This window comes from Tenrec ecaudatus, chromosome 6 (genome assembly GCF_050624435.1).
Source record: "Tenrec ecaudatus isolate mTenEca1 chromosome 6, mTenEca1.hap1, whole genome shotgun sequence".
Taxonomy (NCBI): Eukaryota; Metazoa; Chordata; class Mammalia; order Afrosoricida; family Tenrecidae; genus Tenrec; species Tenrec ecaudatus.
In genome coordinates, this window is record NC_134535.1 from 79137788 (window position 1) to 79151390 (window position 13603).

Here is a 13603-nt window from a genome sequence, read left to right on the forward strand (position 1 = left end):
GTGGGTCCTGTTGATGAGAAGGGGACATCTGAAACCTCCAGCAGGAAAAAGAGTAGGGTCCGCTCCCGGATGGAGTCATGGTGAGGGTAAGAAGGATGCAGTGTTGGAAAACAGAACTTTAAACTCTGACTTTCCAAACATCCTCGAGGAAAGGCAAGAGCAGAGGGGACAGGATCATTGAGACATCTCCTACCTGACCCACCCACAAAGCAGAATTCATGAACTTTATGAAGGTGAGGAGAAGCAGGACAGGCGTTAGCTCATGAATCAGTTAGAAGATAAAACACATCTATTAAAAACTATCTGTATGAGACTGGTGCTTATCAGGGGCTGGAAACTATTGAGAAAATGAAAAGCAACTGCTTAATGGATACCGGCTGTCCTTTTTGGGTAATGAAATGTTCAGGCCCTAGTTTCAGGTAATGGTTGCACACCACTTTGAATGTTCTATATTCTACTGCATTTTAACACAATCTTTAGTAAATGAGGAAATGATGGTTAATTTTTATGTTATAAACATTTCACATCATTTTTTAAAAGGAGGGGCTGTGTGACTTCAAGGTCTCTTTAAAAAAAATTAAGAGTCTAACTTACCAACTCATTCATTATATATTCCGTGCCTTCCCTGCCCGCTGCTCTGAAACACAAGTACACATCTATACACTGTGAAGCCATACTGCACGGTGGCTAGACACCCAGGGTCTGGAGTTCAAGTGCCTTGCATTGAAATCCTAGCTCTGTTACTAAGTAAGTGTGACTTTAGACAAGGTCCTACCCCCTCTGTCTTAGTCTGCTCATCTGTGAGATGGAAGTGGTACAGGAATAGTAGCTTCACCTCAACACCATTGTTTGGATTAAACGAGCCTGACAAGCTAGCCTGCAGTCCAATGTGTGCAATACAATACTGTGATTATCAGTCATTATCGCAACATCATCATTATTATGAGTATTATTATTAAACGTAATAAACCCCATGTCACAAAGGGTAAATTCCCAACTAATTCCTGAAAAGTTGGAAGTTCAAACCTCCTCCATGGGAGCTGATACCAAAGGCTCAAATAGAAAGCAAGTATTAGAAAATAATGTCAACATATGTACAAATATGCTTGATATAATTGATGTATGGATTGTTATAAGAGCTATAAGGCCCCCAATAAAATGATCTTTTAATAAAAAAATGTTTAAACCCACTTCAAGGCTGTCATTCCAGGAAGAAAACCTGAATCTGCTTCTGTAAAAATTAAAGCCAAGAAAACCCTATGGGGCAGTTCTTCTCTGTGACATGGATCACCATGAGTTAGAATCAACTCAATGCTATCCAAAAACAACAACATCAACAATCCGAGTACTGGCTAAAATGCCAAACTTTCTAAGGAAACAGATGTCGTGGCCCAGGCCACTGTTCACTAAATCCACGTAGGAGGATTATACGTCCTACTCTTATTCTTTATAAAAATGAAGGATAAACATTTACCACCCCTGAGACTAACTCTTTATGGGAGCAGTTGGTGGCTTATGAACTGCTGACCTGGTGGGGAGCAGTGCAACATATAACCACCATGCCGCTAGGGCTCCACCTCATGCCCCGCCTGTTCTCTCCCCCAGGGCACACCTCACTTCTAGCTTGGAAGCCTGTCTATCTTCCCTAGGGTGCAGTCCAGCAGAGATGCTAAAGAGTATAGAATGGGCCTCGGGGAGGGTGGAAGAGTTTAGGTGGGATCTGTAGCTGAGATCTGATATTAGGAGAGAGCACCAGCTCTTTGTCAAGGAGGCACGACTCGGGCTTACCAGAGATGTCAGAGAACTCCTCTGCACTGAAGTGCTGCTCCCCTTCCCTGGGGAGGCTGGTGAAGGCCTGCATGGCTGGAGACAGGACGATGGCTCCACTGCTCGCCTGCCTAAGCAGACTTTCCAGGTACCTACAGAGTTGATCAGGAAAACACAAAGTGTGTGTTCAGTTCCTTCTACAGTGTTTTCCACCACCCCTACTGGGCTCAGAAAGCAAAATTCTGCCAAAAGCTAGGGTGGGGAGAAGAGGTTCAAAAAAATGTTAACACCACAAGCTGCTGGCTCAAAAACAACTGACAGCAATGTCCTTCCACTTTGTCTCTAATCTGCGAGGTATTTTTGCTATGCAGTCAAACTGCACATCATCTCTCTCCAGCCCCTGTTGTTTCCAGCGAGTGCCCCACTTTACCCTTGGCCTTACTCTGCCCGCTAAGACAGGCTCAACCTGACAAGATCTAATTCCCACTAACTATGCTCCTCTGATATATACTTAGCCTTGTCTCTTCTCCAGTGCTGGATGGAAGACCTAGAAGTCCTGGAAAAGCCAGTCCTATGTCAGGATTTCTGGCAAAGAAAAGCCCCATGAACAGAAGTCAGCCGGCCTCCAAACATTCCTTCCTGACCTCTGAGCAAGTTGAAAGGGGCAGAACTCCAGCCTTGTTAGCAGAAGAGGCCATGACCAGCCTCCTACCACTTACCCAGGCTCTAGCTCTTGGCCTGTGTCTTATGAAAGTCACAATCTGGTTGCAGGTAAGCCAAACCTAGTTAGTTTCCAAATATCTGTCCGATCCCCCACTTTTTTCATTGGAATTAATTGTCAAAGCTTCTAAACTGAGAAATTCTACATAAAAATATGATTCAGCTAGAACTGAGCAGTTGCTACCCTCTTCATCGCCTCAAAATCCCTCCCTAATTCACAACCCCCTTGACATTTGTATTGCAAACCTAGTCTGTTCTCCCTACTCACCAGGCTCTGCATTGCAAGCTAGCGCCTGCGTTGATATTGGATTAAGAGCACCACCCAGTGGCTTGGGGAGGTAGGAATCTGGCTCCTTTCCACTCTAAAATCTCAAAAAAGACATGGTTCTGATTCCCATCTCCTTCAGAGTTGGGGATGAAGTCCCCTTCCTTATAAGAACAATCTGCAGGGCTCAGCCTGGGCGTGTCTGGGGTTGGAGAGACGGTGTTGCAGAGAGATGGGGGTTCACGGAATGACTCTCAGAGGGGAACTCGGGGGTGAAGAATTAAGTAAGAATTTCAGAAGTAGGAAGAGAAATTATTTGAACTCCAAATAGGAAAAGGTTAAGAACTGACAATGACAGGAAAGCAGTGAAGTTATTAAAGGTAAGTTGACGGGGATTGCATGGAAGGCGAGAAGGAGTGAATGTGCAAAGATGATCCGCGTTTGTCAGTTGATTGCTGCAATTGCTGAGCGAAAGCGAGCTTCCACTTGGGGATCTCTGACCCTGGGGGTATATGTGTAAAGGACAGTATGCTAGCAAAGGAGGAAGCCTGTGAGCGGCTAAGAGACACTGACCAATTTGTGTAGAGAGTGGTGATAGTTTGCTCCCCAGATGAGTCCAGCGGCTGTGTCTGCTGCAGGAGGGCATTGCGGATGACTCTGGAAGAATCTGCACCCAAGAACTGGGCCAAGGTCTGTACGAACCCAATATAGGCTTTGACTCCTGCCAATAACTCCGAAGGCCTTACAATCTCCTGGGTGGTGGCGTTGTAGCCAGCCAGCCACACAATGGCTCTGGGTGATTAAAAAAAACATACTTATAATCATGATGATAAACATAATAACATTTAGCAAATGGATACTGTGTTCCAAGTACTGTGCTGAGATTTTACTACTTGTGTTACCTCCTTTAAACCTCCTAATACCCCAGGAAAGAGGTGTTAAACCACATGCTGAAGATCACACAGCTGGCAAGTGGCAGGACTGGGACTTAGTCCAGTCATATGTGATTCCTAACCCTATGCTCATCTGTCTCCTCTGGAGAAATTCCATCAAGTAATAAAAGTCTGGGCTTCCAAATTCCATCTGACTCTAAGACTTGAGGGACCATACCACATACATTCTCCGAGTTGAACCCCCAATTCTTCCAAACATACCTTCCACAGATACCTGAGATATCAGTGGTTAAACACCCAATTGCTACCTGACAAGTCACCATTTTATTTATTTTTAAAATCATTTTATTAGGGACTCATACAACTCTTATCACAATCCATACATACATCAATTGTGTAAAGCACATTTGTACATTCATTGCCCTCATCATTCTCAAAGCATTTGCTCTCCACTTAAGCCCCTGACATCAGGTCCTCATTTTCCCCCTCCCTCCCCACTCCCACCTCCCTCATGAAACCTTGATAATTTATAAATTATTATTTTGTCTTATCTTGCCCTGTCTGACATCTCCCTTCACCCACTTTTCTGTTGTCTGTCCCCAGGGAGGAAGTCACATGTAGATCCTTGTAATCGGTTCCCCTTTCCCAACCCACCCTCCTAGTATCCCCACTCACACCACTGGTCCTGAAGAGATCATCCACCCTGGCTTCCCTGTGTTTCCAGTTCCTATCTGTACCAGTGTACATCTTCTGGTCTAGTCAGATTTGTAAGGGAGAATTCAGATCATCGCACCCTGACTGGCTCGTCTCCTCTCTGAGACTTCTCTGCAAGGGGATCTCCAGTGCCCTACAAATGGGCTTTGGGTCTCCACTCCGCACTCCTCCCGCCCCCCCCCCCCCATTCACTATAGTAAGATTTTTTGTTCTGATGATGCCTCATAACTGATCACCTCAATACCTCGTGATCGCACAGGCTGGTGTGCTTCTTCCATGTGGGCTTTGTTGCTTCTGAGCTAGATGGCCGCTTGTTCACCTTCAAGCCTTTAAGACCCCAGACCCTATCTCTTTTGATAGCCAGGCACCATCAGCTTTCTTCACCACATTTGCTTATGCACACATTCTTGCATTGCGTGAGCACTTGAGTGGAGGCCCAATGTCCTTCTGCTACCTTAATACTAAATCTATAAATATATACAGATCTATTTCCCCATCCTCATACATAAATATATTTGCATGTGTACATGTCTTTAGCTAGATGTCTATAAATGCCCTTTGCCTCCCAGCTCTTTCCTCTATTTCCTGTCCCACTATCATGCTCAGTCCCCACCAGGGTTTTAGCAATTCCTCTTTGTTACATTGCCCTTGATCAGGCCCTACCAGGCCTCCCACACCCTCCTCACCACCGATTTGGATCACTTGTTGTTCCCTTGTCCCCGGGTTTATTAACACCAGAAAAGTCACCATTTTAAACTCACAAGCTGCTCCCCAGGAGAAAAGACCTGCAGGTCTGTTCCCATAAAGATAGCAGTCTAGCGTGCGGCTGTCCCTCCCTTCAAAAAAAAAAGAAGATAACAATCTAGAAAACCCTAAAGGACAGGCACACAAAAACAGCTCTGACCTAGAGCACTTGTCCTCGTCAAAATGTTACTAGTAGGAGAAAAGGAGCAACACACTTGAAGCCTTTGTCACGCACTCATCCTCAATAAGGAGCCCTGGTAGCTCAGTGAGTAAAGTGCTGGGATGCTGATCACAAGGTCAGTGATTCAAATCCCAGCTGTTCTGCAGAAAGACTGTCTGCTCCTGTAAAGACTGATAGTCTCAGAAACCCTATGGAACAGCTCTCTTCTGCCCTGGAGGTCACTAGGAGTGAGAATCTCATCACCTTAATGGCAGAAGGTTTTATGCCTCAGTCTGAGTAAGTTTTAGGACTCCTTGGGTGGTGGCAAATAGTCAACACCCTGGAAGTTCAAGTCTACCCAGAGGTAACTTGGAAAACAGGTCTAGCCATTGAAAACTCTGAAGAAAAAAAAGAAAGCAAGAAAACCCAATGGAGCCCAGTTCTGTTCTTACCCGCCTGGGCGCACCACCAGTTGGAATCAACTTGACATCAACTGGACTTTTTACTAGTTTATCATATTTTTTCTCTAGAAGTAGGTATTTTGTTGTCTTCAAAAGTTATGGCAGGAGGAGAATTAAACTAGAGGGCCCACTCCTCAAGTGAAATGGAAAAGAGGGGGAGTACTATTTGGGTCCCACTTGGTTGGGGGAAATGATACACAAGGGGGACAGGCTAGGGGCAAGTCTAATCTATTTAAGAGTGAAATTTTCACCAAGGTCAACCCTCTAGGCCAACCTTAGGCCCAGGAAGAAAGTTCATTCAAAGATATTCAGGGAAAAATAAACTAGCATACTCATGCTGCTAAAGGGCCTGGGCAACCACGAACTTCTGAAACTTTGCATATGAACAATTATTAGACTGTCTTCTTGACACGTATGCACCCGAAACACTTCCTTCCATATCTCCATTTCACACACAGTGAAAACAAACAAGTTTCCTATCACCCAAGTAAAATCCTCATTAGAAAACAAATCTAAAAAAAAATTAAAAGAAAACAAATCCAGATGTCCTACTACTGAAACAGACTGCTAATCTGTCCCCCGTTTTCACCTTTGGCCCTCTAAGTGTGGTAGAGTGATGGTGAAATAGTGAGTCAGAATCTATTTTTCCTCTGCTTAAAACCGCCAACATTCTCCAACTCACACAGAAGAAAAGTCAAAGTCATCGTAATGATATATAAGCACCTACGTAACCTGCAATTCCCCCAGCTTCTGAGACCTCATGTCCACCCAGTCTCCCCCAGGCTAATTCTGCTCCAGGCATACTGACCTCCTCCAGGGCCCTTTACATACCAGGTCCACTCCCACCTCTGAACGTTTGCACCTGCTGTCCCTTCTGCCTCAAACCTTCTTTCCTCTGATCTTAGTTGGCTGGTTTCCTCATTTCCTTCGTGTTCTTCATGATCAGGGAGACCTTCCCTGATCATCCTACCTACAATTATACCACCGACCACCATCACCCCTACATTCACAGACTTCCTATCTCCCTCCCCTGCTTTGCTTTTCTACTTCACACTTATCACTATAAGATACTACATGTTGTTCTTTCTGATTGAGTTTATCTCTACCACTGGAACATAAGCTTCATGGCCAGGGCCTTTGTCTGTTTGATATACCACTATAGCAACCGTTTCTAGCACAGTGCTGGAACACAGTAAGGATTTTGTGAATGAACACATGACTGAAGAGAAAACAAAACCTAGAAGACTAGGGGTCATCGTGTAGGGGCCCCCATGGCCCTAATTCCTTAGGAGAGTGCTCAGTGTCAATCGAGTGGGTGTCGCTCCTCCTGTAAGGGTCCCTGGTGGTGCAATGTTAACCACAAGATCAGGGGTTCAAACCCTCCAGCTGCTCCATAGGAGGCTATCTATACCTATAAAGATGTACAGCCTCAAGAACTATGATTTGGAATCACCTCTATGGGAGTGATTTGGAGTTTGGGGGGTTTCTCCTACTCCCCTGGGCAACAGAGTGAAAGGCAACGCAAGGCAAACAGAATCCAGTTTACTGAGGCCTATTATATGCCAGAAAGCAAGCCTGGGGTGCTGTGGGTTGGCAACCACCAGGTCACTGTTCAAACCCACCAGCCAGACCACAGGAGAAAGATGAAGCGGTCTATTCCCATAAAGATTTACAGCCTTGAGTTAAATCCTTTCTGAACTGGTTGCAGGCCTCAGGCTTCGGGCCTGGGAATACTCAGGCCGCTTTTCTTGCTCAGAGCTCCTCCAGCACCCTCACCCCTCGCTCCAGAAAGGCGCGATTGGGGGTGTTTTTTGCCTGGGCCCCGTCCTTCCTTGTCAGGTCGCGGGCATGAGAGCATGGGGACCCCAGAGTGGCCTTTACTGAAAGGAGAAGCGAGCCTTGCAATCATCAGGCCACCCCACTGATGACTGAAGCCTGTATTAGAGCTTGGTTAAGTTCTTGCTTTGCAGAAGGGTACAATAGCAGCGACAGCCCCAAATCCCAGCATAGATTAAGTCCTCACTTGGATGGCAGAGTCCCACATAGAGTAAACCTCCATTGAGTGCTTTCTTTCCAGGAACCAAGGTTGTAGGTAACATGGCCTCAGGCAGCTCCAGTACACTTTTCATTTGATCCCTTTGGGCGTGGCCCTGATTAACCAACCTTGAGACCTGCATACAACAGTTTCTTGGAACCAAATTCTATGTATGTAAATTCGTTTTATCCTGTTGGTTTTTCTTCTCATATTTTAACTGTTTCTTCATTTTGTTTGAATTTACTGTGCACGAACTGTGTCCTACTAATAGCTCCTCATTTTAAAAATTGTTTCAATTATTTCTAATTCAAGGCAACATCCAGATATATAACTCTGTATATAGTAAGATAGGATCTTATTTAAAATAAGCTACCATTTTCTCTGTGCCCCACTGCATGGTAGTGCTTGAATGTTATAGTCTTTTATCCACGTGTTCTTGATAAGAGGCTTTTTTTGTCCACTGCGCTACAGTGGGTTCTGTGAGTGATGCCATAGCACCTTACACTCCTCCTTAGGGTTTCTAGGCTGTAGTCCATGTGTTACCAATGGCCTCCTCATGGAACACAACTGCTTTCATTTCATGGAGCTGCCAGTCCTCTAACCACTGGAGCAAGAGGGCTTCTTCACGGGCTAATTTAGATGGGCCACGCAAAAAAAAAAAAAAAAAAGATTTACAGCCTTGATTCCCTGTATAGGGCTGCTATGAATGAAACTCCATGGCAGTGGGTTTGATTTGGTTTTTATTATATATTAAACACTTGGCATTTATTATTATATTTAATTCTCACTACCAGTTCTCACTGACAGGTAACTCTCAATTGGAACCAACTCTCCAATTGCCTGTAACATAAATATCATTCTTATTTTATCAGACAAGAAACTGAGGCTCAACCAAGCTAGCAAACCTACTCGGCCTCTTAGCTAATGGCTGGAATGTCAACACAGGTCTTTTGACCACAACAACCCTGCTCTTTCTTGTTAATCAGTGTTGATCAATTCTGACTTTTTATCACAACCATTTGTAGATGTTTGGGGTTGTTTGGGGGGATGTTTTTGTTTTGTTGAGACTGAATTGGACTCTCCAGGGTGTAACATAACCACCATGACTGAAAGAACTACAAGACCATGCAGAGAAAACAAGAACATACCTGTTGAGCCTGGCCTCCAGGTGGCTGCTGAGATACTCAGAAGGGAAGATCGTATGTTCAAACACGGAAAAACTGGGAACGTGATTCATGGTCAGTGCCAATTCTGTCAAGTTGAGGTGGAGCTTGTCCATGCTGGGTAAAATTGGGAAAGTAAAGTGAGCTTCGATTGCAGGTCTAGTACTGCCAACTAGTTTCTGGGGGTGATCTGTCAGCCCCATTACCCTCAGGTCCCTTTCATCTTCTAGAGATACTAGAAGTATCTAATATCTATTGATGCTAACTTGAAAAAAGCAAAGTAGGAAATTCACATTTCAGCGTTTTCCCAGATCTTTGCCAAATCCACTCCCCACCGCCACGTCTACATTCAGTTGCTGTATCATCTTCCCCCTTGCGGTCCTTCCCTTTTCTGATTCAGTGCCCAGCTGGCCCTCTGGAGCCCAAGTCCTCACGTGGTGACAATGCTGCGGTTCTTCCGGTGACTCTCAGCTCCGGGTTTTTCCCGCTCGGGCTCTCCCTTTCTGGGAACCTGCCTCTGCTTCATGGTTTTCTTGTTCTTGGCCTTACTGATGGTGGTGGCACAATGCTTAGGTAGAAGCTTTAGAAATGAACAGAGGTGAATGGGAATCGCGGTTCGTTTCTGAACAAAAAAGCATTACTTGGCACAAAGTGTTGCAGCTAGTTACTTTATATAGGCAATCCTTAATGGGAGAGGAAGAAGTCCTTGGTGATGCAGTGGGTTAAGCACCAGACCTCCAGTGGCAACCTCAGTGATGAAAACTTACCAGCTGCCTCCTGGAAGAAAGACGAGGCCATCTGCTTCTATAAAGACGTATAGCCTAGAACCCTACAGAACGTGCCCCGGTCAACTCCACGGGCATGGGGTTTGCCTTGGCTGGTCACATACACATACTCATACACAACACACCCACACACAAAAAAGCCACAGCAAGTAAAAAATGGTTTGCTACTGGGATTTCCATTTCAAACATGCCAAATAACATGCGTTCAACATGTCTCTGTGATCAGTGGACGGCTACAGACACGTTCTTTCACTAAGATATTTGTCTTAGTCTCATGAGGATGCCTTCAATAAAAGATCCAATCAAAACACTCATGGCTCTGCTGGAGCTCTGAGAGGGCAGCACAGAAGGTTAAAATCACTAGTTAGGGGAACTCCAAAGGGGTTAGTTTTTGTTTTTTTTCTTAAAGGGCACAGGACTAGCATAAGAGTTCATTAGGAAGCTGTGAGAAAATATAAACTACATTGGTGAAAAAAATGCCAAGAAAGTTGGAGGAATTGTTTTTCAACACAACAATGCACCTGCTCATTTGGTAACAAGCCTGTCCTGTATCTTTTATTGACTGAAAACCCAAAAATAAAAGCATCAGTATACAGGAAACTGATTTTTGATAAGGGCCCAAAAAATATCAAATGGGAAGCAGATGCCCTCTTCAATAAGTGGTGCTGGGGAAAATGGCAATGTACCTGCAGAAAAACAAAGCAAGACCCTTACCTCCCTCCATGCACAAGAGTAAACTCAAGGTGGATCACAGACCTTGAGGTAAAATCCCAAACTATTAGGACCATCAATGAGGGAATTGGGACACACCTGGGAACCTTGGCAGAGGTCATACATAGGCTATCAGAAACAGGGAAGGATACAAATACAGAGGAGTTGCAAATTGACAAGTGGGATATAATGTGTACATTGAAAGAATTCACCAAGAGAGTAATAAGAGAGCCCACAGACAAGGAAAACATCTTTGGCAATGACACATCAGACAAAGGTCTTATTACTAAAATCTTTAATACTTTGCAAGCTTACAATACGAAAAAAACTAACTGCCCACTAAAGAGGTGGGCAAAGGACCTGAACAGAAGTTTCACAGGGGCAGAAATCTGAATGGTCAATAACCATATGAAAAAAATGTTCCCAATCAATAGCCATAAGAGAAATGCAAATTAAAACAACTCTGAGATACCACCTAACACCCTCAAAGACAGCCCAATTCAAAAAATCAGAAAGCAACAAGTGTTGGAGGGGCTGTGGAGAGATAGGAACTCTCGTCCACTGCTAGACGACCTGTAGGTATGTAGAGATGTTAAGGAAACCGGTTTGGCGATTTCTCAAACAGATGGAAATAGAGTTACCATATGACCCAGCAATCCCCCTACTGGGCATATACCCAGAAGAGGCAAGAAACAAACCATGACCAGACATCTGTGCTCCAATGTTCATCGCGGCACAGTTCACAATTCCAAGGAGCTGGAAGCAACTCAAATTTCCATCAACAGATGAATGGATCAAAAAACTGTGCTACATACATACAATGGAGTACTACACATCGCTAAAAAGTAGTGATGAATGCATGAAGCACACTGCCACATGGGAAGAACTGGAGGAAATCATGCTAAATGAAGTAAGTCAAGCACAAAAGGACAAGTGCAACATGAGCCCGCTGAGGTAAAATTTTTTAAATATATGCAAAAGGGGCATAGGGAAAAAGCTGCTGTATAGAAATATTCTGGGGTGAGGACCAGGTAATATGGCAGGGACGAGACCAAATACAGGGATACACATGGTAGACAACTAAAAAGGAGGTGGGGAAAGGAAAAAAATATAATAAAAAAAGAAATGGGTAGCGGGGGCACAGGGCACTAACCCACTCAAGGGGAGAGTATTGCTTATATTTCCACAGGGAAAGAGGGACCAGACTTCAACTCAGTGCTCCAAGATGTGAATGCAACATGCTGGTGTGGAATAGAGAACCAGTGGAGAGGTCTGGGGGGCCGGCCCCAATCCCAACTACTAAGTGGACACCTGCCCCTTCTCCCCCAAAAGCTGCATTAATCTGCAGCTCCGGGAGAGGGACATATCTGATTGGAGCACACAGGAGCAGATGAAGGGGGAGGAGGAGAGAGTGGAGCACATCCTGGCCCACCAGGCCATAAGGACGATGTTCCCAATTAGAGCAGCCAATCCACAGAGAAGACCACATGGTCGGCCCCACTATGAGACATGATGCCCCTCACTGACCCATAGCCCTACAGGGGACAACACCAGAGACACAGTATGGGAAATGCACCCAATCGGATGCCAACTCACTGAGGCAAAACACTAAGGGGGGTACAAAAGAACAGCAAGGGAATGGTGCGATGAGGTCCCCAGTGAATGCTGAAGGTGGACTTTGGGGCCAGGGCATGGTGCTCCAACAGACTGGACTGGAAAACACTCCTAAAGGCCAACAAACAATCCTTGAACTAACTACAAGCTTTTCTTTCTTGTTGTCTTTTGTCTTGTTTTTAGTCATTGGGTTGTTGTTGTTTTGTTGTATATTGTTGCTTGGTTTTGCTCTGTCTTGTTTTTGTGCATGTTATTATCTCCACAGGTCTGTCTAAATAAAATAGACTGAATGAACAATCTGGAGGAGAAAACAATGGGGGAACACGGGAGAGGAGGAGGTAGGGGGAAAGGTAGTAGTGTTAACAAACACAGGGACAAGGGAACAACAAGTGACCAAAATCGGTGGTGAGGAGGGTGTAGGACGCCTGGTAGGGCCTGATCAAGGGCAATGTAACAAAGAGGAATTGCTAAAACCCTGGTGGGGACTGAGCATGATAGTGGGACAGGAGGAATATCAGAGGAAATAGAGAAAAGAGCTGGGAGGCAAAGGGCATTTATAGAGGTCTAGATAAAGACATGTACATATGTAAATATATATATATATATATATATATATGGATGGAGAAATAGATCTATGTGCATATATGTATAGGTTTAGAATTAAGGTAACAGAAGGACATTGGGCCTCCACTCAAATACTCCCTCAATGCAGGAATACTTTCTTCTATTAAATTGGCATTCTATGATGCTCACCTTCCCGACACAACAGCTGAAGACAAAGTGGGTGAATAAGCAAATGTGGTGAAGAAAGCTGATGGTGCCTGGCTATCAAAAGAGATAGCATCTGGGGTCTTAAAGGCTTGAAGGTAAACAAGTGGCCATCTAGCTCAGAAGCAGCAAAGCCCACAAGGAAGAAGCACACCAGCCTGAGTGATCACGAGGTGTCGAAGGGATCAGGTATCAGGCATCATCAGAACAAAAAAATCTTACCATATTGAATGAGGAGGGGAGTGCGGAGTGGAGACCCAAAGCCCATTTGTAGGTCACTGGACACCCCCTTACAGAAGGGTCTCGGGAGGAGATGAGCCTTTCAGGGTGTGATATAGCAACAATGAAAAATACAACTTTCCTCTAGTTCCTAAATGCTCCCTACCCCCCACTATCATGATCCAAATATTACCTATGTACACTGGTACAGATAGGAACTGGAAACAAAGGGAATCCAGGACAGATGAACCCTTCAGGACCAGTGGTGAGAGTGGTGATACTGGGAGCGTAGAGGGAAGGTGGGTTGGAAAGGGGAACCGATTACAAGGATCTACATGTGACCTCCTCCCTGGGGACAGACCACAGAAAAGTGAGTGAAGGGAGATATCGGAGAGGGCAAGATACGGCAAAATAATAATTTATAAATTATCAAGGGTTCATGAGGGAGGGGGGAAAGGGGAGGGAGGGGAAAAAATGAGGACCTGATGCCAGGGGCTTAGGTGGAGAGCAAATGCTTTGAGAATGATGAGGGCAATGAATGTACAAATGTGCTTTACACAATTGATGTATGTATGGATTGTGAT

The 13603-nt window shown here is 44.8% G+C and overlaps 1 protein-coding gene across 1 annotated transcript in view; it reads right to left on the reverse strand.

Moving 5' to 3' along the window:
* Positions 1-13603, reverse strand: part of NCKAP1L (NCK associated protein 1 like) — a 95779-nt gene that overhangs the window by 27039 nt on the left and 55137 nt on the right. Inside the window, exons 21-24 of the mRNA XM_075551539.1 lie at positions 9357-9502; positions 8908-9039; positions 3326-3544; positions 1789-1919 (exon numbers count right to left, since the gene is read on the reverse strand). Coding sequence (XP_075407654.1) covers positions 1789-1919; positions 3326-3544; positions 8908-9039; positions 9357-9502 — 628 coding nt within the window. The remainder of the gene's footprint in view (positions 1-1788; positions 1920-3325; positions 3545-8907; positions 9040-9356; positions 9503-13603) is intronic.